Source organism: Vombatus ursinus, unplaced genomic scaffold, assembly GCF_900497805.2.
Source record: "Vombatus ursinus unplaced genomic scaffold, bare-nosed wombat genome assembly UNPS02001287.1, whole genome shotgun sequence".
Lineage (NCBI taxonomy): Eukaryota > Metazoa > Chordata > Mammalia > Diprotodontia > Vombatidae > Vombatus > Vombatus ursinus.
The window spans coordinates 15,981,549-16,008,047 of record NW_020941065.1 but is presented as its reverse complement, the minus strand read 5'-3'; the positions used below and the strand labels follow the sequence as shown (position 1 = coordinate 16,008,047).

Here is a 26,499-nt window from a genome sequence, read left to right as displayed (position 1 = left end):
TGTGTGTGTGTGTGTGTGTGTGTGTGTGTGTGTGTGTGTGTTGCTCTTCATTGTGTCTCCCACTGTGCCTGGTGAAGGGCCTCTTATGTGATAGGCATTAATCAATATGTGTGGAATACACTCTGATCTCTAGAACCTCTCAAGTAACTCTCACCTTACTTTCTATCGATGGGTCTCCCTCCCTCTCCCTCTCCTCCTCCCTCTTCCTCTCTCTCTCTGTCTCCCCCTTTTCCTCCCTCCCTCCCTCTCCCTCCCTCTCCCTCTCTGCTCATTCTCTCTCTCTCTCTATCTCTCCCTCCCTCCCTCTCCCTTTCTCTTTCTCTCCCTTTCCCTGTGTGTCCCTCTAAAAGTCTCCAATCACTGAAATGTTTATTATGTCCCTGTGCAGTGCAGGGGCTTGTGCCAGGAACTGGGGATACATATGTAAAGAGCCATAGACTCTCTCCCCTCAGAGAGCTTGTAGTCTACTGAGAAAGACCTCGTGTCCTTAGATGCATATAATACAAGTTAGGATGAAACAGAGAAAAGGAGGGATCCAGACAAAGTACTCTGGGAAAATCTGATGAGAAAGACAATGAGAAACATCTCAGCATTTGAAGGGACCTCATTGGCCATCCCATGCACACTGTGCTCCCTACAGCCTGCCTGGTGACCATTCCGGAGGGCAGCACACTCCTTCCTAAGACCTCTTTCAGCCGGGCTTCTTAGGAATGCTTCACGGTGAGGACAGTGCCTGAATGAGTCCTTGAAGGAAGACAAATTATGAACTGCAGAGATGAGGAAGGAGGGCTCCTGATCTATCTAGCCTGAAGCAGCCTGATCTAGCGATTGTATGTGAAGGCACCATGCCAGGCCCTCAGTGAGCTTACAGTCTACTAAGGAAGGGAAAAAGGTCTGCATGAATAATCAGACTGCTGATGATTTGAGTAGGAGGGAAAGAAGTAGGCAATCAGAAAAGGTTTCCCTAAGGAGAGAGCACTTTAGCAGAGCTGTGAAAGAAGCTAGAAATGGCCCTCCCTCCCTCCCGCAACTATCTTGTAGTTAACCACTCTTTTTTCATTTGGTTTTATTATCTTTATGTTTACTCCACATATACCTCTATAGGTACTTGTCTCCCAAGTTAGAATGGAAGCATCTTGCAAGTAGGGACTGCTTTGTTCGTTGTGTTTGTATCCATAGCGCCCAGCACAATGCTTGGGACCTACTAGGCACTTAATAAATACTTGTTGATTGACTGATTGAGAATGAGGAGGAAGAGCATTTGATGCATGTAGAGCAGCCTAGCAAAGGTGGGAAATGAATGCTGGGTTCAGAATAGTCAGTATTCCATTTTAGCTACAATGTGCAAGGCACGAAAGAGAGCCGTGTGCATTGAGTCTACAAAGGTGGGCTGCATCCAGACTCTTGGGCTTTGCATAGGAGCTGAGGAAATTCCATTTTGTTCCCCACACAGCCCAGGATCAGGGGAGTGGCATGGTCAGCTCACATGCTTCCACATAGACTGGAGGCAGCATCTTCAGTTCCATTTAGCACCTAATAAGTGCCAGGCATGGATTGAAAAGCTGGGGGGCTCAGGATATAGATAGCAATCACATAGCCACTGTCAACAGAGAGCTGACATTCTCTGGAGAAAATCAAGATATACTTGGAGAAGTATATGCAAAATACAGAGAGAGCAAATGCAAAGTGATTTCTAGGAGGGAATCACTAACACCTGGGGAGACCAGAAAAGGTGGGTAGGAGGTGGCAGCTGAGCTGGGCTTTGGAGGAAGCCAGAGAGGAGGAGGGGACACTTGCCAGGTGCAGCACCTCCTCTGAGACTACCCCTCCCCCAACTTATCGGTTGGGTCCCCTGGGAGTACAACAATGACCTCAGAGTACTTTATGGGCTCACAGCTCCTAAAACTATATAGCTCATAGGCCCCCACTGGTGTGCTTCTCTTTCATCATTAGCTAGTAGACATGATTAGCTCAAACCAAAGACATTTACTAAGGTGGCAAAGTAGCAACAATAAGGACAGACCTTCCCCTCCTGCTGTCTCTCCCCCACAAAAGTGAGCAGCGTCTGGGGGAAGAGTGTGTACACACAAAGAACACATTTATAGGAAGGCACACATTTATGGAGCATGGGGCCAGGGCAGCTTGTACATCCAGCTCTGCAGGCACCTGTCCTTTTCCTTCGGTGGCCTCCGGTTGCTCTGCCTGGAGGAGAGTCTGCTGGACAGATGCTTCAGCTCCCCAGCCTCTTTCTCTGCACAGCTCAGCAACCAGTGGCCAGGGCTAGTTTTCTCCACTTGCAGAGCTCATGCTCCTTAGGACCATATCCTTCTTCAACTCACTGGGCTGTCTCCAAATGAAATAATATTAGTTTAGTGCCTGTCGCACGGGGAGTGCTTAATTAGTGCTGGTTCCCTCCCCCTCCCCTTTCCTACTGGATACAATGTCTCTTACTGGGCAAATGGCTCCGCTGCAAGAAAGGATGGCCATCGGGAGCGTACCCTCCTCCCCTGTACCCAGAGGAGAGAAACGATGCCCTCTCAAGGCTTGGGTTCTTCCTCCATAGCTGGTTCTCTTTCTCTACTGCTAAAGGTTACAGCCTCAGACCTACAGAGGAAGATTCCTGCTGTGTCTTGCTTTTTAAAGAACTGCCAGGGTCATGACCATCCCTTTACCATCCAATGACTGGCCAACCTCTAATTCCATCTGTTTGATCAGAGGCCTTCACACTTCATAAAGGGCAACAGAGTATATGTTTCAGACCTTGATCCTGGCTTGTTTCTGTTACCTGCCCCTTATCTTCTGGGATTTCATCTGCTGGGCTGGGGAAAATCAGCTGATCGGAGGTCTTGATCAGCTCCCTCATCCTGCCCTTCCGAGCATGGGGGATCTCTCTACAAAGGCAGAGAGGCAAGAAGTTCCATTTCTTGTACATAGAACAGCAAACAGGCTAGCTTCCCTAAAACACCGAGAGAGTCGAGTAAAATCAATATGTAAAGATGGGTCAGAGCCAGATTGTAAAAGGCTTGAAATGCCAAGCATGGTGTTTATTTATTTCTAGGCCACAGGGAGCAGGAGGGTGACATAGTCAGACCTGCACTTGAGTGCATTTTTGCAGACAAATTAAATTAAAATCAACAGACACTTATTAAGTGCTTACTGGGTACACCAGAGTGGGAATGTGCCTGTTCCAGCCACTTTCCCCAGGCCTGTTTATTCCTGTTGCGCCTCCTGCATTAACCCTAGGTTCTTTCCCCGCCCTGGACAGTCGGCCTGAATTCAGCAGCAGTGGCTCCTCTGGGGTGGGATGTGCAGTTGGGTCCCCTTCAACCTCACTAATTATAGCCATCATGTTAGGGAGGCACTCAACCAGAAAAAGACAAATTAATATTCACAATGAGTGAATTGGAAGGGTGACTAATTCCCTCATTTCCATTTAAAAGATAAGAAACTGATCGGCATAGAAGTTCTAAACCCTTTGTCTTTTGACAGATTACTGTATATCCAGCCTTGATATTAATTGGATAATTAACTTTGATGATTTCCTTGAAGGGCTTCACAATGTGAAAGTGCCCCAGATCTTGGGTTACACCGAAGAAAGCGGGTCACTGCCACATGGAGCGTATTCCCAGGTGCCATCCTTTGGGATTGAGTATAGGTAAAACCCTCCCTCTGACAGACTTTGACTCTCCAGCTAATAGTATTAGAGCAGAACCTGTGGACTAGGGAGGTTGCCATTTAGTTTTTCGTCTGACTCTTCATGCCATGCACTGTGTCTGAATGAAGATATTAATTGGAAGTAGAACCATCTGTCATGCCACGCTTGTGTAGATAAGGGATCCCCAGGCTGATGCCAGGACTGGGGCAGAGCTGGGCATCGATGGTGGAAGATTATGACATTATCAAAAGTCCTGACAGGCAGGAAGGGCGGAATCTGGACAGGTATTAGAGTTCTTCAGGTCAGGGAGTTTCTGCCTTTTTTTTGGTCTTTCTTCTCAAGTGCCCAGTTCAGGACCATGCCCATATTAGGACCTGATAATTGCTTGTTAAATTGACCTCTACTAATCTGATCTCATAATCTTAGGAATTAAATCAAATTGAAGGAGTTTTGGGGATACGATTCACATTTGATTAAAGCAAATAGCCCCTGCTTTTGCGGTAGAAAGAAGAGTATCTGATTTCAGGAATCCAGAAATGAGTTATTGAACCAGCTCTTGGAGATCTGGCCTTGCTAAATGAGCTGGGAATTCTGCTTAGCTTTTTGTTTGTCTTTTATCTTCTCTCCTGATCTGTTCACATCTTATGCAGGTAGTTGACATCCTTGTCATCTCCACATATTTCTGCCGCATTTGTCAGAGAAGCCCATTGCTCCCTAATTATGTATAGTAAGGCACAAGTTCAAAGATTTTCCCCAAATTCCAGAATCCCGTTATTTTTGTCTCCTATCCAAAAGCCGAATTAAATCCCTTCCTACCCCAACAGAGGTAAGACCTTGACAATAACGATGGCCAGTCACTTTCCTCTAGGGCCATGTGTGCGTGGGGTTCTCTCACTGGTCCCTGGCAGGTTGAGCCCAGAGTCGCTGGGTCAATCGGGAGCTCAGAGACCAATTCGGCCAACCTGCACCCTCTGCAGCGTCCCTGGAAAGGGAGCTCTTCTGTGCTTCCTCAAGCAGCCCGTTCTACCTCAGTGCAGTTCCGATGGGGAGGGAGTGTGTGTTCTGGCACAGTTTTACAGGAGAGGAAACAGTCTCAGAGGCCACACATGTGCATAGTAAGTAGCAGAGACAGGGTTTGAACTCGGGTCTCTTGATCCCAAATCCAGTATTGTTTCTGTGCTACCACAGTGCGTCTTGTCCCAGGCCGTCTGGGAGTATGTGATGGAGCAGGCCATCCACTGTGAAATGGAGGCCATAGAACACGGGAGAGAAAGGGACTGTCCAGCATTTACAGACAAAGCTTGACGGGAGGGTGAAACTGGGTGTCTTCTCACTACGTACTGGTTATGGCCACTCACTCCCTTCTTTGTCTCCTCCCATGAGCCTGTCCTCAGCCTTTAGAATGTCTGAGATTCTGATTCCAAAGGAAAGCCATCACCTCAACGATGCTTGGCATTTTTTCCTTGGTTCTCCACTTTTCCTTTCTCCACTTGCTGGGAACCTGGGCTCAGACGGAGCACATTTGGCTTCTCCCAGCAGTGACTGATGAAGGCGCTCAGATGTGCCGGACCACCACATTTTTCATTATGGTCTGGGCTTTCCACCAATTTCTATCACAAGGGCCCTGGCCAGAACTGTGGGGGATGGCAGTGCCTAGTACCTAACCATCCATCACCAGAGTCCCCCCATCTTTGCTCTTTCATTTTCATATTTGTAATTGTTGCCTCCCTTTCTCAGTAGTACGATTAATCTTGCCGCTGCCTTAGGATTTACTGCTGAGATGCCTGCACGGGCTCTGGAAATCTGTGAATAGTCCTGTTGTCAGGCTGTGCTAATGAGCCCACGGTTACTTAGAATTTGTAACTCAACGGGAAATAAGGAGAGAGCCCTTGGAAGGCAAGGTCACGTTCACAAGCTCCTGTGGGTGAAGGTCTCTTTTCTGCATCACCGTTCACTTGGCACAGACCTCTGGGATGGGAGTCAGGAAGGGGCCAAGAGAAAGTGCCCCTGGCCTCCTGGGGGCTCAGTGGGAGGCTTTCGTGGGAAGCCATAGAACATTTAGGGCCTCACTATTTCTCTGTCAACTGTATCGGATTTCCTCCCAGTTTGATGAAAAGAGCTAATGGAGGGTTTGTAGAAGGATGGAGGGATAGCCAGAATTCCCCAGACCTTATTTCAGTGTCTTCCTCAAAATTGAAAAGGAAAGGAAGGGAAATTGGGCGTGTAGCCTAAAGTACCACTACCCACACAGTGTAAACAAGGACATGCGAAGTTATTGATGTCAGAGGACATCAATAGGAGCCGTCAGAGCCCTTCAGGCCGCAGATGTGCTTTTGGGGGGAAAGGGGGCAGCCTGGTAGATTTGGCCAAAAAGGCATTTGATCCGAATTTTTCTAAAGGTGATATCAGGCCAGATTAGCATATTCATTCTGTCAATCAACAGACATTTATTAAGTCCTAGCAATCTTCAGAGCACTGCTTGTCACTGAGAGGAAAAAAAAAAAGATGAAATCAGACACAGTTCCTTCTGTCTTAGTCTAGTAAGCATAGTCTAGTAAGGAGATAAGGCATGCTCACTGACAACCCCACTACAAGATAATGTATTAGAAGCACATCAGGGAAATACAAAGTACCCTGCAAGGTGGGGGCCATGGGGGGGGGGGATGAATGGGTGGAGGGAGGAGCACACCCCTCCAGGGACCTTTCCTGGGAGAAAGTAGCATTTAAGCATTTTAAGCTGGGAGGTAAAGAATGAGAATCATTTCCATTTCAAAGGGTGGAGATGGGCCAGGGTCTGGGAATTCCACGGCAGGAAAGCATGGGATTAGTACTGGACAGCAAGCAGTCCTGGAATAGAGAGTGTGTGCATGGAATTAACTTGGGATAAGGTTGAAAATAGAGGGAGGTTGCTGGTGTTGGAGGGCTCCGATGGGCAGGCCAAGGAGTTTGACCTTTATTTGGCCAGTGATTTTCCCAGTCCCGGGTCACAGAGCTTCACAGCAGAGAGTTGGCTTCAGAATTGGCTTGTCCCCAAAGAGTCCTTTGCTTATCTCCAACATAGGCTTAATGAGGCCAGCATCCCGCTCTTCGAGGTGCCGTGACTTTGTTTGCCTTGGAAGCGGGATGATCATAACAAAGAAGAACCATGGCGTTAGCTACTTCTCTGCTCCCACCAGGTGTCAGATTCCAGGTGGAGAAGCGGCTCAGCAGTGATACTCCAGAAGGACAATGGATTCTGGCTTTCAGACTTTCTCGCTTTCACCTTCTCATTAACCTCACTGCCTGGCTGCCCCTTACATACTGCTGTTCACTCTTGAATAGGAAGCTTGTCGCCAAAGTGAAATGATAAATTCATTTACTGTCACGGCACCTGCGCCACTACACCCCTTCAATCAAGTGGGCTTGACTCGCTAAATAGATGTCCAGGAGATGTCTAATCCCGCCTTCCCCCAATTGGACTCATTTAGTCTGTCTCCCCCACCCAATGCCAGGCCTCTGTATCACTTTTTTTTTTTTTGGCTTTATCATGAGGCAGTCAGGTTAAGTGATTCACCCAGGGTCACACAGCTAGTGTCAAGTGTCTGAGGCCGGATTCGAACTCAGGTCCTCCTGACTCCAAGGCTGGAGCTCTACCACTGCGCCACTTAGCTGCCCCTCTATATCACTTTTTAAAAAAAATGTTTATTTAAAGTTTTGAGTTCCAAATTTTATCCCTCCTCCCTTCTTCCTTCCCCTCCTCCCCACTCAGAGACAGTAAGCAGTCCGATATGGGTTATACTTGTGCAGTTAGGTCCTTTATCTTATTACCACTGGTATCTTCATACCAGTCACATCCTGGGAGCTTGTATGGTGCTTAGCATACATCAAGCTTTCTTCTAGGTCTGAAAACACTGCTTTAAGGAATGTCAAAGGACTGTTCTTAGTACTACTTTAAAACGTTCAGTCTAGGAATTGTCAATTAGAATTAGAATTTCTGAAATGTATTAGCAAATTTGTTAATATTCCATACCGTTTAGTACCTCTGTGTGTGTGTATGTATGTATGTGTATATATGTGCATATATATATGTGTGTACGTGTGTGTGTCTCTCTCTATATGTGTGTGTGTGTGTGTGTGTATATATATGCGATCTACAGTATCTAAAGTCTGTCTTTCCAGTCGCATTGCTACACAAGCCTGGCATTATGCTAAGTACTTCATAATCATGTGTCCCAACAACCCTGGGGAGTAGGTGCAAATATTTGTCATCCCCTTGCACATACAAAGACTGATTAAATTTTCCAATATACTACAATTACACTGTAGTTTCAAAACGAAATTTCAAGCCCAGTCCTCTTTATCACTCCTGGATCACTTCATGTGCCTCCAGCCTTGATCGGGGCAGCTGGGGGCCGCCACAGTACCCAGAGCACTGGGCTGGGAGTCAGGACGACCTGAGTTAAACTCCAGCCTCAGATAATCAGCTGTGTCACCCGTGGCAAGGCACTTAACCTCTGTTTGCCTTAATTTCCTCATGTGTAAAATGGGGATAAAATAACAGCACTTACCTCCCAGGGCTGTTAACCAAGTGAGGTAGTATTTCTGCAGTGCTGAGCACAGTGCCTAGTATGTAGTAAACGCTGGTGTTTAGTTGGTGTTTAGTCGTTTTCAGTTGTCTGACTCTCTGTGACCCCATTTGGGGTCTTCTTGGCAAAGATACCGGAGTGGTTTGTCATTTCCTTCTCCAGCTCATTTTTCAGATGGGGAGACTGAGGCAAACAGGGTGAAGGGACTTGCCCGGGGTCACTCAGCTAGTAAGCGTCTGAGGCCACATTTGAACTCGGGGAGATGAGGCTTCCTGAAGCTAAGCCTGGAGCTCTGTGCACTGTGGCGCCACCTAGCCGTCCAGGTGTTATCCACTAATTTAATTAAAAAGCATAGCCCCATTTTGTTGTTAGGATCATCGTTTTTTCCCGCTCTATATTATTTCCGTCCTATTTAATACAAAAGAACTTTAAAAATTCTGTTTCAAGGAACGTATAGATTAGTTTCCTTTTAAAATCCGTATCTGATCCTGCTCCTGCTCTGTGATGTGACCACGAAGCCACCAGCGAGACGTCCGGTGGCATGGTGGATCCTGTGGTCAGCCGCTGGTGATCTTGTGGGATCCAGTGTGTCAGGCAGTGTGTCTGCAGGGGCCCGCTGGACCTCTGGGCGTGGTTGCACCTGCCATCGCGTCGAAGGCCTCTGCAGCTACCTTCCTGCCGTGGAGATGCCATCACCCCCAGGCCCATCTTCCCGACGGCAGATCCCTCGCCCCGAGCTCCATGTCATGAGGGGCACCGCCATGCTCAGTTCGCTCCTGACTCGTCTCCTCTCCGGGTGTCCCCTCCACCTGCTCCCCAGCAGGCTGCCCTTCCGCCTGTACTTTGGCTGCCCCTTTTTGTCAGGCTCCCTTGTAGGCCTTTGTTTCCTGCCTTAGATTGTAAGCCCCTTGAGGGGAAGGACCGTCTTGCCTGTATTTGTATCCCTGGCACTTAGCACAAGGCGTGGGATGTAGTAGCTGCTTAGTACGTTAATCTCTTTATGTTTTTAGTGTGCCCTGGGTGCCCCAGAGTTTTGGCTTCTCCCATCGAGTTACAGACTGATCATTGACAGCCATGCTTTAGAATCTGACAGTGAGGCCTTCACCTCTTCAGGGGCGTCCTCCTCAATCAGTCATCGCTGCCATCTCCCCTGCCGGCTTTGTGTCTGTGTGTCACCCTCCATCCCTGCTCTTCTCTGGTCAGAGTTCATGCTGAAGTGCCCACATTTTGTGACCTTCTCCATCTTGACGCCGTCTGCACGTGGGATATCCTTGTGTGCATTAGTGTAAGACCGATTTTATGGAGAATCATTTTTAAAGGGGTTAGATGCTTTTTGTAGCCATTGCAGCAATCAATCAATTGCATTTCCCTTAGGAAAATGGGACCAGTTAGAATGTAAACTCCCTGAGGACAAGAACCATTTAACTTTTGTTTTTGTGTAACCCTGGCACATAACACAGCCCCTTATAAATTGCAGTTGTTTGTTTAATAAGATTAGGTCTCCCCATCTCACCTAGGCTGGAAGTACAGAGGTTATGGGCAGGCCCCAGCCCACCCCTGATGGAGTTTGGGCTGCTCCACTCTCAGCCTGTTTGCCCAGACAAACCAGTGACCCCCACTCCTAGAGGCTAACCTGCTGATGCCATGCTGAGTATAAACACACCCACTCCACATAACCCGCTGCAGCTCCGGAGACCCACTAGGGTTGACCTCCCTGGCAGCAGGGGTGCACAGCAGAGATGCTAAATAAATGTTGAATTGTGTTTGTTAAACTAACTTTTGATGAAAAATGGGAGTAAGGGGTATGATTTATCCTGGGAAACCTGGTGATTTGAGGAAGATATAAATACTGCTTAATGGAGGCTAATGATTGGGCAATGGCAGGCTTTGACATCACAGCAGGGAGGGAGGGCTGTGACCCCTGTGTTATGTCCTGCCCTTCCCAGGAGGGACCTGATCCAGGCCTGAGCCCCCTCTGCACCGGCCCCCACCGGGGATCAATTGTGCGGCCCGTTCCTGAACCAGGCCCGAGCCCCCTCTGCACTGGGCCCTGCAAGGGATCGATTGTCTGGCCCATCCCTGACATCCAGCCTCAACTGGCTGCTCAGCCTCGACATTCCCTATCACATACCTTCTAAGTTTTCTCTTTCTTAGGCTAAACATCCACAGTTCCTTCAACTGCTTTTGTATGCCCTGGTCTAAAGACTCATGACCATCCCAGGCTGACCAGTCCATGGACGCTCTCTCCCTTGTCAGTGTCCTCCTTAAAAGGTGGAGGCCAGGACTGACCACAGGAAAGGACTGTGGGTCACTTGCCCCTGTGGGCAAGACCCTCTTTGCTGGGCCTTGTTCCACTGTTGATTCATCTTGGGCTGTAGCCTGCTAAATCCCAGACATTTTCCCACCTCCGCTGCTTTCTGCCCCCCTCTTCCCCATCTTACATTTGTGAAGTTGATTTTTTGAAGACAGACATAAAACTTTGTATTTGTTAACTTTTATACTCTTAGATTCGCCATTCAGTTCTGTCAAGGATCCTGACCTCGAGGTGTGTCAACATGTGTCGCCCCTGCCCCAATTCTGGGGTTCAGGTTTGATGATGGCCTGCTGGCCGTCAATACTTTCTTCCAAGGCCTTGATAAAAACGTTGAACACTTCAGAGAACTCTGGAGTAGAGCCCACTAATGGTGACACACACACGCAGTGGCGTGTAGACTTGACCTTCTGGTCTTTCAGAGTCCAGGCCCAGCGCTCTATGTGCTGCACCACCCAGACACAAGTCACTTAACTGCTCTGAGCATCAACTTCCTCATCCATAAAATGGGGAGGTAGGAGGTAGGTAGAGTGGATGACCTCTGAATTCTTTTCAGCTCTGAATCTAGGATCTCTTTGTGTGTGTCTGCATGCGTGCATGTGTGCGTACTTTTTTTTCCCCTTCAATTATCTCATTTTGAAGTTCTGACCTAGATGTAAGGTGCCTGTATTCAGACCAGCATAGTAGTAATAACAGAACAACAAAGTGATGATAGTAATTTTTTTAGCATTTTGTGATTACAAAGCACTTAATCAATCCTCACTGCAACTTTGTGTAACATATAGCGCAAGTTACTATTAGTCCCATTTTCTGGATGAGGAAACTGAGTTTCCCAGAGTTGAAATGACTTGCCCAGAGTCACTCAGCCTGTAAGTAGCACTTGCCCAAAGCCCAGGGCTCTTTCCATTTACCACATGTCCTTCTTGGTGCTCATGGGGCATGAAAGGCAGGACCTCATTTCACAGAATTTGTTGGATATAAAGAATCCTGGTGTCAGGGCTAAGTCTTTGCTGAAGCACCTCTCCTGCCCAGTGTGGGATGCCTGGTTCCTCTTAGCCTCTCCTGCCCCGTCCCACCTGAGAAGAACAGCTGGCAGTACCTCATCTGGGTGATGTTTCCTTCCTCACCCTTGGAAAATGTGACCTTAGCAAGATTGCTGCCCCCAGAATCTTCTCTGACTTCCCCTACATTGTCAGCCAGAGAGCCCCTGCTGAAGTGTGTCCTGCAAGCCTTCCTCTGACTGACGGCCCTGGGAAGGGGGCTGTGCAGGAGATCTCCTTGGTGTGTTCAGTCGTGCAGCCGGCAGCCACACTCAGGAGCTCTCGACTTAAGGCTGCTCCAGCGAAGGGGAAAGCTGCTGACAGTGGGTGATGTTCCGTCCAGGGCCCTCCTGGCTGTCAGCGTCCAGGGCAGCAGAGACAGGGGCAGCAGGTGGGCATCCCCAGCCGGTGCCAAGCCCATCTAGGCCTCCTCTTGGTCATGCACAGAAGTCTTTGTTTGAGGAGGCCTCCCATGGTACTTTGTTGCTTCTTGGAAGCTTAAAATGTGGAGGGCAGGAAAGGAGCCAGAGGAGGAGGAAGAGGTGAAGGATAAGGAGGAGGGGGATGGAGGAGGAGGACGACGACGACGAGGAGTTGACTGAGGGAACTGGCTGGAGTTCAGATCATTTGCTCTAACCAGCAGGCAGTCCCTCACAAATCAACGAGCCCTGAGTGGCCATCATTACAGCAATAGCCTTCTATTAATGAGCGTGGATTTTTAATGCCATGAGAGAGAAAGCGATTTCATTTTCTTTCTCCCCTCTCCGCCTCGCTCTGCCTCCTTCTCTTTCTCTCTGTGCCCTCCCACCATCTTTCCCCCTCCTCTTCTCCCTCTCCCTGCTCTGTCTCGGCTCTGTCTCCTCCCTTCTCACATTTGTAAAGCTCTGTCATATCTGTCACCTGATTTGCCTTCTGTAGTCCGGTGAGGACGGCAGCTATTGTCACTCCCGTTGTACAGACGTAAAAGGGGAAGTGCAGACTGGCTAAGCGACTTTTCTTGAGAGTTCTTAGAGAGATCAGTGCTCCGCGTCTCTCCTTTGTGTAAAAGCCCAAATTCAGAAATGTGAGTTAAAACTGAAAATTAGAAGGTTTCTGTGAATGTAAACTTGAAAAATGGAATGGGTTCCAGGTAACCTTAAGAGTTCTTCTGGAGCAGCTCACTCTCATTGAAGACGGGTCCCTATTTCTAACCTTGACAAAGCGTCCAACCCCAGGCGTGACTCGAGAAGCAAATGGCGATTAGAGCCGGGGCTGGCCACTGCCCAGGAAAAGTCGCGAGAGTATTCAGGAGCACGAGTCTCCGGGAGGATTTGAAGTTACTCGTTCTTTCTGAAAGTATTTATAAAGCGCCTGTGAAGTCCTCAGTCCAGTAGTAGGCCCTAAAGGAGCCACACGTGGACACGGAGCCCCTTCTTGGCCCTCAGAGAGCTCACTTGGTAGGAAAGGTAGGGCGTCTGTGCAGATAAGGTGACATCAAATAAGATCCAGACCCATGAGAAGTGTGAGCGAGGTCCTGGGAGACGCTTCATAGCCATGGCTTCCTCCCATCCTGACCACGGCCCTGGGAGGCAGGTGTTCTCGTGGTCCCCTTTTTGCAGATGTTACACCAGGCTTAGCAAGGCTCGATGGCTTCTCCAGGTACCCTGCCCTCCCACACATCTGAGTACCTGGAGTCCAGTAGATGGGTTTAGGGATGGCTGGAGTGGAGGAAGTCAAGGCCAGAATATTGGAAGAGTCCTTGACATGGTTGAGAATGTGGCCAAGGATGATGGTGGGAGGTGAGGTGGGGAACGAGCTGGAAGAAGGTAGATGGCTGGGGGGAGGGCGCCGGGGGTAGGGTCTGGTGACGGGAACTTCCAGCACGAGGATTGTTTGCTGGATGATGGCCGCAGAGCAGGAGCTTGGAAGGGGAGACGAAGCATATGCCAGCCTCTTTGCCCCCTCCTGGAATGACCTTCACTGGACTAGGTGCCAGACATCTGTTGTCCTCCAGGGATAAGCAGGGTCTCAGTGACTTGATGCGTGATCATAAAATCTGGGAATGACCCAAAGCTGGGAAGGGGATCTGGGAAACAAAAGGACCTCGATAGGCAGGAGTAACAGAGCAAGTCAAATAAAGGGAACCCTCATGAGGGTGCGTGGAAAGGCCTGCAGCTGGGTTAGAGGAGCGAACAGCTCAGCTTTGGGGTGGGAGGGAGCGGTTCGAATAGGAGGTGCTGGGGGCTCTTGCCCTATACCTCCCTGGGGTCGGCAGGGGGACCCCAAGGCCAAAAAAGCCCATGGGAGTTTGGGCCACATTAACCTTGTCGCCTGCCTGGTTAGCGTTAAAGGGCTTTTGGTTGGTGAACTGCAAAAGCTTTTTCAAAACTAAACACTGAGAGGACTTGGCAGCCAAAAGAGGTGATTTCCTGCAGGCCCCAGGCCCGTCTTATCGCCATGCTGATCATGGTAGCTGATTCAGCCTCACAAAGTGGCAGGTAGGAGGGCAAGGATTATCCCCATTGGGCAGATAAAGAAACCGGGGCTTACCAGGGGAAGTGAGCTGCCCAGAGCGTACCGTGCTGAGAGGTGACAGAGTCAAGCGGTTCTGCTGTAGAACAGCCACAACGCTTCTCCCGGCTCCATGTGGGCGCTCTGCGTGATAACCGCGCCGACCACGTTTATGTAGGAGTTTATAGATGTTCTTCCGGGGGTCCTTGGCAGGCAGGTACGGTAAAGTCGCATTATCGTCTGCCAGTGAGGCCAGTGGTAGACCGAGCGACGTGCCCGGGCCGAGACCCCGCGGAGCCCTGCGGGCGTCCCCTTCCCAGGGCCCTGCCCGGCGCTGCCCGAGCCTCCAGCCTCCCGTGGCTAATCTTCCTCTGCTTGATCAGCTTTTTTACCGTCTTTTTCAGGAATAATACACCAGATGAAAGGCGACTATGACACGGCCCTCAAACTCCACAAGACCCACTTGTCCATCGCCCAGGAGCTGAATGACTATGCGGCCCAGGGCCGGGCGTATGGCAACATGGGTAATGCCTACAACGCGCTGGGCCTGTATGACCAGGCGGTCAAGTACCACCGGCAGGAGCTGCAGATCTCCATGGAGGTCAACGACCGTGCCTCCCAGGCCTCCACCCACGGGAACCTGGCCGTGGCCTACCAGGCCCTGGGGGCCCACGACCGAGCCCTTCAGCACTACCAGAACCACCTGAACATCGCCAGGGAGCTCCGCGACATCCAGAGCGAGGCCCGCGCCCTCAGCAACCTGGGCAATTTCCACTGCTCCCGTGGAGAGTACGCGCAAGCGGCGCCCTACTACTCACAGTACCTGCGACTCTCCCCCGAGCTGCAGGACATGGAAGGGGAGGGCAAGGTTTGCCACAACCTCGGCTACGCCCATTACTGCCTCGGGAACTACGAGGAGGCCGTCAAGTACTATGAGCAGGACCTGGCCTTGGCCAAAGACCTGCACGACAAGCTGAGCCAAGCCAAGGCCTACTGTAACTTGGGCCTGGCGTTCAAGGCCTTGCTGAACCTCAGCAAGGCCGAGGAGTGTCAGAAGTATCTGCTGTCCCTCGCCCAGTCGTTGAACCATCCCCAGGCAAAATTCCGAGCCCTCGGGAACCTGGGGGATATTTTTGTCTGTAAGAAAGACGTCGGCGGCGCAATCAAATTCTACGAGCAGCAGCTGAGCTTGGCCCATCACGTCAAAGACAGGCGGCTGGAGGCCAGCGCCTACGCAGCCCTGGGCACCGCCTACCGGCTGGTGCAGAAGTACGACAAAGCCTTGGGCTACCACACGCAGGAGCTGGAGGTGTACCAGGAGCTGAGCGACCTGCCCGGTGAGGGCAGGGCGCACGGCCACCTGGCGGCCGTGTACATGTCCCTGGGCAAGTACACGATGGCCTTTAAGTGCTACGAGGAGCAGCTGGAGCTGGGCCAGAAGCTGAAAGAGCCCAGCATCGAGGCCCAGGTCTACGGCAACATGGGGATCACCAAGATGAACATGAACGTCATGGAGGAGGCCATCGGCTACTTCGAGCAGCAGCTGGCCACGCTGCAGCAGCTCAGCGGCAGCGAGTCCGTGCTGGACCGCGGCCGGGCCTACGGCAACCTGGGTGACTGCTACGAAACCCTGGGGGACTTCGAGGAGGCCATCAAGTATTACGAGCAGTACCTGTCGGTGGCACAGAGTCTGAACCGCATGCAGGACCAGGCCAAGGCTTACCGCGGCCTAGGAAACGGACACAGGTGAGCGAGTGGGGAGAGCCTTTGGCGTCCGGGGTGGGGCAGGAGTGCCGATCACCCAAAGCGGGGGGGGGGGGGGGGGGCGGGACTTCCTGCCCCGGGGGTGTGACTGCTGCAGCGTAATCTGTGGTTCTGTTAGCGGGCAGCTGGCCCATCCTCCTGGTCACCCTCAGCGCCAGCCGGGGGTCACGGGAGGCTGACGGTGGGTCCAGGGGTCTTCACAGGTAGAGTAGCAACAGGCTGGCAGCACTGGGAGGGACCCTTCACTACACAGATCAAGAACCTGAGGTCCGGAGAGGGGACGTGGCTCCCCCAAGGTTAAACGACTAGCTAAGGGGCTCCTCGTTATGTGGTGCTTTACCTCTAGGCGGTCATTGGTTCTCAGCGGCCTCAGAAGGTCAAGGCTACACATTTTCTGCTGTTACTTCAAGGACCTGTGACCGTCCAGGGGGTCCCCTCTTGGCCCCTGCAGATCAAGCCCCCGGGATCAGTCCTAGGACTTGTCACCAAAAGGGACCTTAGAGACCAGCCGGGGCAGTCTCTTTATTTTGCAGATGAGAAAGAAAAAATAAACCCTCAGACCAAAGTCCTACAGCCAGGAAGCAGCAGGGTACGTTAGCAGCCAGCTCTTAGAGGGGCCCCCAAGAACCTTCAGGGCCCAGAAATCCATCCTGGGGGTCAGGCTAGGCTGGTGATGGAGGAGCCTTTCCAGACTTAGCCAGGCCTGAAACAGCCTGCGAGGACCTGTCAGCCAGGCTTTGTCAGCAGAGCCCATGGCCTCCCAACCAAGCTGAGCGGGTGCGGTTATCCTCATTCTATAGATGGAGAAACGGAGGCTCAGGGAGAGGATGTCAGGTCACCAACAATCACAGCTTGTCAGGATTTGTTAGATGGCCTTTATCATCCCACTCTGAGACTGCACAGAGCAGCAGAATCAGGGGTTCTACACCCCAGTCTGTATGGATCAAAGGAGCCCAGAACTCCAGCAGCTGGACAGGGCTGAGGGTCAGACTAAGACATCACCTGAAGAGTACACAGAAAGACCGTGGTCAAAGGATTCACAGCAATTGTAATGTGAGCTTGTTTAGGAAGAAGTTTAAACTGTAGAGGAAATAGGAATCTGGAAGACCCCCGGGGGTGCCACTGGTTCTCACGTTCTTGGTCAGCATAGGGTAGCTTTGGCAGGGCTCTCCAGATTATGCAATGCCCCTGGATCTCATGCACAGAAGAAGAGGCAGCAGCTCTGCTAAGTGACAAATGAACTCCCCTCCCCCAGGGCGTGGGCATGTCCGCACCTGCACAAAACGCTCTCCCCCTTTCCTGTCTCCCTCCAGGGCCATGGGGAGTTTGCAGCAAGCGCTTGTGTGCTTCGAGAAGAGGCTGGTGGTGGCCCACGAGCTGGGGGAGGCCTTCAACAAGGCCCAGGCCTACGGCGAGCTGGGAAGCCTGCACAGCCAGCTGGGGAACTACGAGCAGGCCATCTCGTGCCTGGAGCGCCAGCTGAACCTGGCCAGGGAGATGAAGGACCGCGCCCTGGAGAGCGACGCCGCCTGCGGTCTGGGCGGCGTCTACCAGCAGATGGGCGAGTATGACACGGCCCTGCAGTACCACCAGCTGGACCTGCAGATAGCCGAGGAGACGAACAACCCCACAGGCCAGGGCCGCGCCTACGGCAACCTGGGCTTGACCTACGAGTCTCTGGGCACTTTCGAGAGGGCCGTGGTGTACCAGGAGCAGCACCTCAGCATCGCGGCCCAAATGAACGACTTGGTGGCCAAGACCGTGTCCTACAGCAGCCTGGGCCGGACGCACCACGCCTTGCAGAACTACTCGCAGGCCGTGATGTACTTGCAGGAAGGTAGGTACCTGGGGCGCGCGGGGCCGACGGGGTCCGGCATCCTCGCCGTTCGCCAGCTCGCTACCAGTTCTTCTGCGGGACCTGTGGGGGATACCTGCAGAGCCAGGGCTCGTGGTGCCTGCAGGGTGGGCGCACATGGGGAGACGGAGGCCCAGGGAAGGTGCTCAGAGCTGGAAGGCCCTTGAGCATCATCTGCTCTAAAGCCTCGTTTCACAGATGTGGAAACTGAGCCCAGGAAGGGGGGACGTGCCATCGTGGAGGCCGTAGAATGGCAGGGGTGTGCTGGACCCAGCTCTGGAAGGCTCTGGAGAGTCAATTGTTAAACTTTCAGTGTGAGCCTTGGCACCTCAGAAATCGGCAAATGCTGCAGATTAGGGTTTGATTTATTGTTTTGTGGATTGTCTCGACTTCAGAAAGTGATAGAGGGAATGTTAATAATGCAGAATAAACCTGAAAGTGTGTCCTGTGGAGCTCAGCCTAATGTCGGGTCTCCTGGCCCCTGGCGCTGTGCTCGTCCTGCTAAGCTGTAGTTGGGTTTGTGCGGGGAAGTCTCCCTCAGCGTGATCTGGGGTGGTGGAAGAGTACAAGCAGGCCTGCACAGCATACCGCCCACGGGCTGCTCCCGCCAGAGGATTTCGGGCGGCCCACGGAAAACGCACTGTCCTGTTTGTCACGTGAGCCGCGGCAAGCTGTCGTCACGTGTCTGTCTCCAGTCTGACCTGTCTGCGGCCTGAAGAAGTGGAGCCTATTTTAATTTTGCCAAGTTGTGCAGGTCTGAATAGGAGGCAACTGAGGCCAACAGAAGTGCATCGCTTAGGGTCGCACAGCTAGTAAGTGTCTGAAGCTGGATTTGAACTCGGGTCCTCCCGACTCCAGGCCCAGCCCTCTATCCACAGTAACCCTGGGTGTCTCTGGTCCCACTGCACTGATAAGATCCCTTGGGAAGTACTGTGCTCAGTCCCACGACTGATGGGATTTTAGGAAGGGTATCAGTAAGCCAGAGCGTTTGGCAGGTGGGGATATCTGACCTGGAGAAGAAAACCCTTGAGCAGTGTGGGGAGGGGGGCTGTGGGGGACACATGCTGCTTGTCTTTGGGTGTCTGAGGGGAAGAGGGCTGAGATGGTCTGCCTGGTGCCGGGAGGAAGAATGAGGAACAGGGCCTGGAGGGGATGCGGAGGCGCTCTCAGCTGGATGCTGGGAAAAGCCTCCCATTCAAAGCGTGCCAGGTACCACAGGCTGGGCTGCGGTGGAGGTGGTGGGCACCCCTCAGCAGGGCTGCTCTCGAGGGCATACTTGGTCGGGTCTGGGGTGGACTTTATGGCTGCCAAGGTCTCGGCCCACTCCGAGGTTGGAGGATACAAGGCAATGCGTTCTTTCCCCCTCCAGGTTCCCACCCATTCCCTGCTCCAGGACCACTGTGGCAGGGGAAAGGAGATGGTAAGGCCCAACTGCTGTCATTTGTTCGCCTGCAGCTGGGAGGCCATAGAGTGTTCCTTCCCTTGGTACAGGGTTGGGCAGTGATGAATGCCTGGCACAACACAGCCTCCTTTGGGGGTGAGGGTCACCTGAGAGGGAGCAGCACAGTCCTGGTGTCCCCATACAAAGACCAACAGAAGGCAGGTGGCTTGCTCCAAATTCCAGAAGGACTCGGTCGCAGAGCCAGACCAGGGCTCCAGGGCAGAGGCCTGGGCCTGCCCACCGGCGCATGCTGCTTCTCTGACTTGGGAAGAACGGAGGCAATGTGGGGAGACCCCCCACAAGCCCTTTTCTTCTGTGCTGGGAACCACTGGCCTCCTGGATGCATGAAGTGTGGCTGGGGGCGCCTCGTTTCTCGTAACCTTGTAGTCACAGAATTCAGATATGCCGGCAGTGAATTTCAGTTGAATTTGTCAAAAAAAAAAACAAAACCCAAAACAAAACCCAGCCCTCACATTCAGGTGAGCACACAATGGCATTTCAGCTGCGCTCTTTGTAGTTCCTGAAATACGGTCTTGGTGCAGCAGCTGGCTTGCCAGGACATTCTGACATAACTCGGTATTTATGGAAAACACTCAAGCACATTTTTATTGTTTCTCATTTTTTTTGCCATATTCCAGGGCCTTAAAATACTGTTTGTAGCATTTCCATGGTATCTGCTTCATGAATGTGCCCAGCAGAGGAGTGTGCTGCAGATGCCTTCCTTTGTTAGTCAGATCTGATTCTGGGCCCTTCCAAACAGGATGGAGCCAGGCCAGGTGCAGAACACCTGGCAAGCACGTACCTGGGAGGGCTCTGCTTGGGGTAGGGGGAGCCCAGGCCGGAGCATACTAGGCCGCCCAGGTTTGTAAGGGGCTGTGTTGGCCCAGAGGCGCAGCAGGTCAGAGCCGAATGTAGAATGTTGGAGCTCGAAGGAATCTTAGCCCTGACCTGCACCACGTGCTCACTGAATTGACTTGTCCAACGTCCTGCAGCCTACCAGTGGCAGAGCCGTGGTGTGAAGAGGACATTAGCCCCAGGCTGACCCTGCCCACATTGCCAAAAAGCGATGCTCCTACAGCATACGTCTGATGTCCCCTTCCTCATTAAGCTCCAGGCCTCTCGAGTGCCTTACAGTCAGCTACAAACTACTGTTTGGCATTGACAGGTTTTCACAAACTGGCCCCTCCCTCGCTATCCAGTCTTCCTGTGGTCCAGCCACACTGGCCTCCTGGATGTTCCTCACACATGGCTCCCTATCTCCCACCTCCTTGACTTTGCACTGGTTGTCCTCTATGCCTCGGATGCCCTGCCTCCCCACTTCTGCCTTTTTTTTGCGAGGCAGTTGAGGTTAAGTGACACTTGCCCAGGTCACACAGCTAGTAAGTGTCAAGGGGCTTTTAGAAACCCCAGCTTCCTTTGAGACTCAGCTCCAGCACCACCCCCTTCACGGCCCCCCCTTTCCACCTTCTCTCTGGGTATCTTGTCTGTACCTCGGTGCACATGTGGCCTCCCTCATGAGGATGGAAGGTCCTTGAAGGCAGGGACCGTTTCTGCTTCCTCCATAAAATGAGGACAATGACAGCAGCTGCCTCACAGGGTTGTTGTGAGGATCAGAGGAGGTGATGTTTGTCAGCATGTGCCCAGCACAGTGCCTGGCACCTAGTAGGCGCTTTATAAATGCTTCTCTGCCCCGCCTAATGTAGTCACTGGCACATGATAAGTGTTTAATTGAGTATGCTCTCGCCTGACTGGCTAATCACCATCTCACCTTTGTGTAGGGACAGCGACAGCTTCCTCAGTGCTCTTCTCCCAAGAGCCCTCTGCCCTAGGCCGTGTTCATGTTGTCATTCCCATCTTGCAGATGAGGAACAATGAGCCTCTGTGGTCTCACAATGCCTTACCTAAGGACACTGACCTATTAAGTGGGTGAAGCAGGAGCCCCTGCAGCCCCTCAGACCTGAAGCCACAGGGCACCTCCCTTCTGAGCTGGGGGAGGGCCTGGAGCAGAGGAGGCGCCTCCCTCTTCCCAGGGACATAATGAAAAGCTGACCTGGAGAAGAAGGCCGGTTCAGATAGGCTTCCTTTTCGTTCTGTTTTTTTCATCCTCCCATCTCACCTAAAGATTAAGTCACCCCACAGGCCTTTATGGAGGGTCAGCATAGTACTTTAAGGTTTGCAAAGCACTTTAGAAATATCATCTCATCTGATCCTCATAGCAACTCTCTGAGGTAGTTGCCTCTTTTATCCCTATTTTCCAGATGAGGAAACTGAGGCAGAGTTTTAAGTGACTTGCTCAGGGTCACCCAGCTAGTCAGTGTCTGAGGCTCGATTTGAACTCGGGTCTTCCTGACTCCAGGCCCAGCATTCCACTGTCTCTACTGCACCACTGGTGGCCTCTGTCACGCTTAGAGGAAACGACAAGTGTGTTTAACAGCGCCAGGCTCGGGAGCATGCCAGCCGTCTCTGCGGCTCGGCACCAGCATGGACTTCTCTCGTCCTATGTCATCTGTGGGGAGTGTGAAGAACCAAGGTTTACAGGAGACAAGCATGTCCTTTACCGTGCAGACAAAGCAGTCAGAAATGATGGTCCTGTCCCTGTCTTTTCCCAGGACTATGCATTTGGAAATACACTCCTGGGAAGGAGGAGCTGAGGAGCTGAGCCTGGGCCTGGGCTTGGAGAGCTTGGAACCCCAGGGCGGGAGGTCCGGGGAGGCACAGGAGCATTGTGGGGGGTGGCAACATCCTCGAGGCCTTCGAGGGCATGGGCTGGCACCCGGAGGACCAGTAACAGTAACCCGTTACAACAGGTAGAGGGGAGGTGACCTGCCAGGAAGAGTCCTGGGCTTGCAGATGGCAAAGATCTGAGTTCAGATCCCGCTTCTGCCGAGTCACTGAACCCTTCTTGGGCTTCAGTTTCCTCATTTGTAAAAATCAAATAATAATAATGTCATGCCTACGTGGCATATGTGTCATGGCTGGTTTTTGTGAGAAAAAGGCTTTGCAAACATTAAGGTAGCGTTATTGTTATTGTTATTATGGTCTAGACCAGAAGAGATGAAGGTCTGAACTGAGGTGAGTGAGCTGGGGGTGGTGAGGAGGGGCCATCAGAGCTAGAAATGGGAAAGGCACAAACGGCAGGACTTGACAGATGGTTGTATGTGTGGGGTCGGGGAGAAGGAAAGTCAGAGGCAATGCTGCAGCTTTGGAGTCCGGGGCGAAGGTGATATAACAGACTAGTGAAGTTAGGGCAGGAGTGAGTTGGGGGAATATGAGGATTTGGAGATGGCCCGTGGAATGATCTAGGTCAGGGGTGGGGAACCTGCGGCCACATGTGGTCATCTAGGTCCTCAAGTGCAGCCCTTTGACTGAATCTAAACTTCACAGAGCAAATCCCCTTAATAAAAGGATTTGTTCTGTAAAACTTGAACTCGATCAAAAGGCCGCACCCAAGGACCTAGAGGGCCACACATGGCCTTAAGGGCGCAGGTTTCCCATGCCTGGTCTAGGTTCTGAGGCCCCTCCCAGCTCTGACTGTCTGTATTCTATGACTGTGGGCTTCACTTCCACCACTGAGCCCAGGGCAGCGTGGCTCCAGGAAGGCTGCGTGGCCTGTGCTGGTGGGAGCTGATGAAGTGCGGGTAGGGTCGGTGGTCCATGGGTTCAGTCTGCACAAAGCAGCAACCCTGGGGATCTGGAAAGATAATGAGTCTGCCGCCCAGCGTGCCGCAGGCTTCTTATTGGCCGCTCTGGTAGGAGGCCGACTGGAGCATCCGTGGTCACAAAGCTCCCGAGGTTTGTTCTGTTCCGAAATCTGGCTGCTTGCTGTGTGTAAGTGACCCTAACCACAGGTGAGGGCAGGAGGCTGTTTGGAAGAAGACAGACTCACCCGAGCTTTGAATTCAGGAACAGCACTTGCTTTGCAAGCCCACAGGGCACATGAGATGCTTCAGCCTTAAAGCACAAACACGTTGAACTCGGGCTGTATCAGGAGCCCCCCAGAGGAGCCGAGGGCAGCCCGGGCCACGGAGGGTAACACCTCCGCTTCCCAAAAACATCATGAAATCTTCCTTGCGCACTGCCTGGATATGCGGGCGGCTCGTGCTGTGGGGGAGCTTCCTCCCACTGGCTTCTCTCGACTTCCACACTGGACCGTGGTAACATCAGGAAAAGATGTTGGCAGCCAGAGGGTCACGCTAGGTGGATTTACGGCCTGGAAGGGCCGAGGCTTTGCCACCTGGGAGGGCAGCCAGCTTAGGGCCCCTTGGTGTTGTAAGAGTCTGTGCCTGCCCTGCAAGCTTGGCTCCTGCTGTTCACCGTCAGACGGCCTGTCTGGCCAGCCTGAAGGCCAGGAGTGTCTTGGAACAGTGGAGGGCACGGCCGGGATCTACAGGGAAGTGGGCACTGCTTAGATTGTGCTGCTTCTGTCCTGCGTCACGGCGGAAGGCGTGTGTTTCCTCTTACAGCAGAGATGGATTTTACAGAACTCTGATGGAGTGAAACGGCTTTTTGTTCCTTCAATTTGTCTCCTCTCTGCTTTCAGGTCTGAGGCTGGCCGAGCAGTTGGGGCGTAGAGAGGACGAAGCCAAAATTCGCCATGGTCTTGGCCTCTCCCTTTGGGCCAGTGGAAACCTGGAGGAGTCCCAGCACCAGGTGAGCAGGTGCGGCGGCAGCAGACAAGAGAGGACTCCATCCTTAGGAGCAGAGGAGAGGCCCTGTGCTCTGCCTGGGTCTGCCTCTGGGTCGCTGCCCCAGCAGGGCCTGATTCCCCAGTCACAATCCCCAGAAGTGAAAAAGGCTTATTGGGAAATATTGCTCACTTCTGTGATGGATTTCCTGAAGATTCTCTTAAGCGCCCTGGGTTTTCCCTCACCTACCAGTAACAGAGATGTTTCATTACAGGGACAAATGACCCAGGAACAAAATGGAAGTGGATTTCAAGTCTTTGCATATTTTTAGTGAAGTCAGTAGGAATGACCATCTCCCATTTCTCTGGCATTTTAAGGGTTACTAAGGGGGCCATCATCCTCAATTTGTAGAGAAAGAAACTGAGGTCCAGAGAGGGCATGTCCCCTCACACCAGAACAGTGACTCCAACAGTGCTCTGTACCCACTGCACCCCCAGTAGAGTGGTTAGCTTGACTTTGTCTGATGCTGCCTTCCACCTTTGGGCACATGAACAGAGACAGCAGGCAGCCAGAGACAAGAATAACAGCTGTGATGTGGGCTCTTGGTAACATTGTAAGGGAGTTGAACTCTAGGGGTCTGGGTGTGTGTGTGTGTGTGTGTGTGTGTGTGTATGTGTATGCACATTCATGCTTGTGTGCATGTGCATGCATGTAGGAGGGAGGGAGAGAAGGGAGAGGCCACCATGCCTGTCCAGGGTTAGGAAGGCAGTGTTATTAACTGAGAGCGAGCATTAGAGGACTCTGGGTCTGAGCACTCCTCTCTTTCAGCTCTGCCATTCTGGGCTTCTCTGAATCAGGGACAGGCTTAGAATTTAGAACCTAAATTGGGGGTGGATATGTGTTTATGCAGACTTGTGTGTCAGATGCTTGATGAAAGCTTTTTACCATCTATTTTCAAATCTATTGAATGTATCGTAGGCATATTTGAAGCCAAAACATTTTCCTAAACATCTTCTTGCTTGGGGACACACACTGAGTCAGAGCTCTCAGCCAACAAACGCTCAATTCACAAGAGTTTTTTACGGGATTTGTTGTTAAGCTAAACTTGTTGGGTCACCAGGGAGAGCCTCTCTATGCTGGAGACTCTGGATCATGCCTCCAATTCCAGGGATCAGCCTCCTGGGTCTATTAATAGAAGGCAAGCTTGTGATAGGATGGGAAATGTTAGATTTGGGGTCAGAGGATCTGCGATGGAAGCTGGGCTGTCACTCACCCTCTATGTCACCTTGGGCAAGTCACTGCTCTCCCCAGGCCTCCGTGGAAGGAGGAGCTTGAGCTCGATGACCTCTGAGGCCCTGTCCACCCTCTGTGCTTTAGATGCCTCCACTGTGGCCTTGGCTGGGGCGCGATTGTAGACTGGGTCCCACCCAGCCTGGGTGGCCACTGCTGCCTTCAAAGAATTTATCTTCTGGAACATGGTTATTTGAGCACATTGGGGGAAAGTCCTTTGTCCCAGATGACCTGGGGAGGAAGTGAGGAAGCCAGGGCTTAAGCCCAGGGCCACTCCTGGTTCCAAATGCTGCGGCCATTCCCCTCTATGCTGATGGAGGGGAGCCCTTCTGTATAAAGAGGAATGAGGGGTGGGAGGACAAGGGCAGCTGGGGCAGCATTGTTTTCAAGTTTTAATCAAAGTTGGTACCTAATTACAACTGATTTCTTTTAGACCTAGCTCCACTCCATTCCCTACACGTCTATTACACCAGTAATCAGGCAGTCCAACATTTATTAATTGCCTACTGTGTGCTGGGCAGAGTACTAGGCAGTAGGGATACAGAAGACAAATGGTCTTGCCCTCAAGGTGCTTGCATCCTAATAACAGAAACAACATGTTCATTGACAAGGTTATGCTGAAAATTTTAAATAGGATGCAGCTATTCTAGACCTTGACCATCAAATGAACTCATTTTTTTTAGCGTTCCACATTTAACAAAGACCACAAGTCTCTGCACTCACAACGGCTAATCTGAAAATGACGGCTTCTTTCCAACTTATTTAAGAAAGCAGTGTAGAAAGAGGCAGCAGGGCAGCCTGGGCCTCTGAGTTAGGACAGCCTCAGCTCACGTCCCACCACGGGCACACACGCCTCAGTGCCACGGGCAACTCCCTGAGACTGTACACGCAGAGCACATGCTGACTCCCACTGGGAGCTGACTGTGTGTCGAGATCTGTAGCTCCTTTCACCAATAATGTCACTAGTGCACTGAAAGTACGCTACTAACATCTCACTTTGTGGCCGCTGGCGCCCATCCTCGTGGGGACGAGCCACGCTGTGCTCAGCCAAGCTTGTTCTGAGACGGCCAAGATGGCTTGTGGTCGCACCAGCCCCAGAGCCTCACGGCAGAGCTGGCATTCCTCTGGTCTCGCCTTGGAGAGCCCGCTGTCTCTTCTGCACCATTGCCCAAGAGACAAATTAAGCTACTTCTCTGTGCCAAGCCCGGGAGATATAAAGACAAAAAGGAAACATTTCCTGCCCTCAAGTAGCTTACATTCCAGTAGGGTGAGACTACATGTACACAAATAAGTCAGTACAAGCCATCAACATGGACAAGCCATCAATAACATCAGTTGTTGCACTGATATCTGTGACAATAAGATCAAGTCTTCTCTCCTTCGCTGGCACATTTACAGGAAGACACCACTCAGTGCTGCTGGGACTCATTCCACTGAGACCATAGATTGTGGTGGTGGTGGTG

General features: G+C 51.9%; 1 protein-coding gene across 1 annotated transcript in view; it reads left to right on the top strand.

Moving 5' to 3' along the window:
* Positions 1 to 26,499, top strand: part of TTC28 (tetratricopeptide repeat domain 28) — a 639,521-nt gene that overhangs the window by 498,607 nt on the left and 114,415 nt on the right. The window contains exons 7-9 of the mRNA XM_027863073.1: positions 14,466 to 15,807; positions 17,139 to 17,662; positions 23,662 to 23,771. Of these exons, the coding sequence (XP_027718874.1) occupies positions 14,466 to 15,807; positions 17,139 to 17,662; positions 23,662 to 23,771 (1,976 nt within the window). The remainder of the gene's footprint in view (positions 1 to 14,465; positions 15,808 to 17,138; positions 17,663 to 23,661; positions 23,772 to 26,499) is intronic.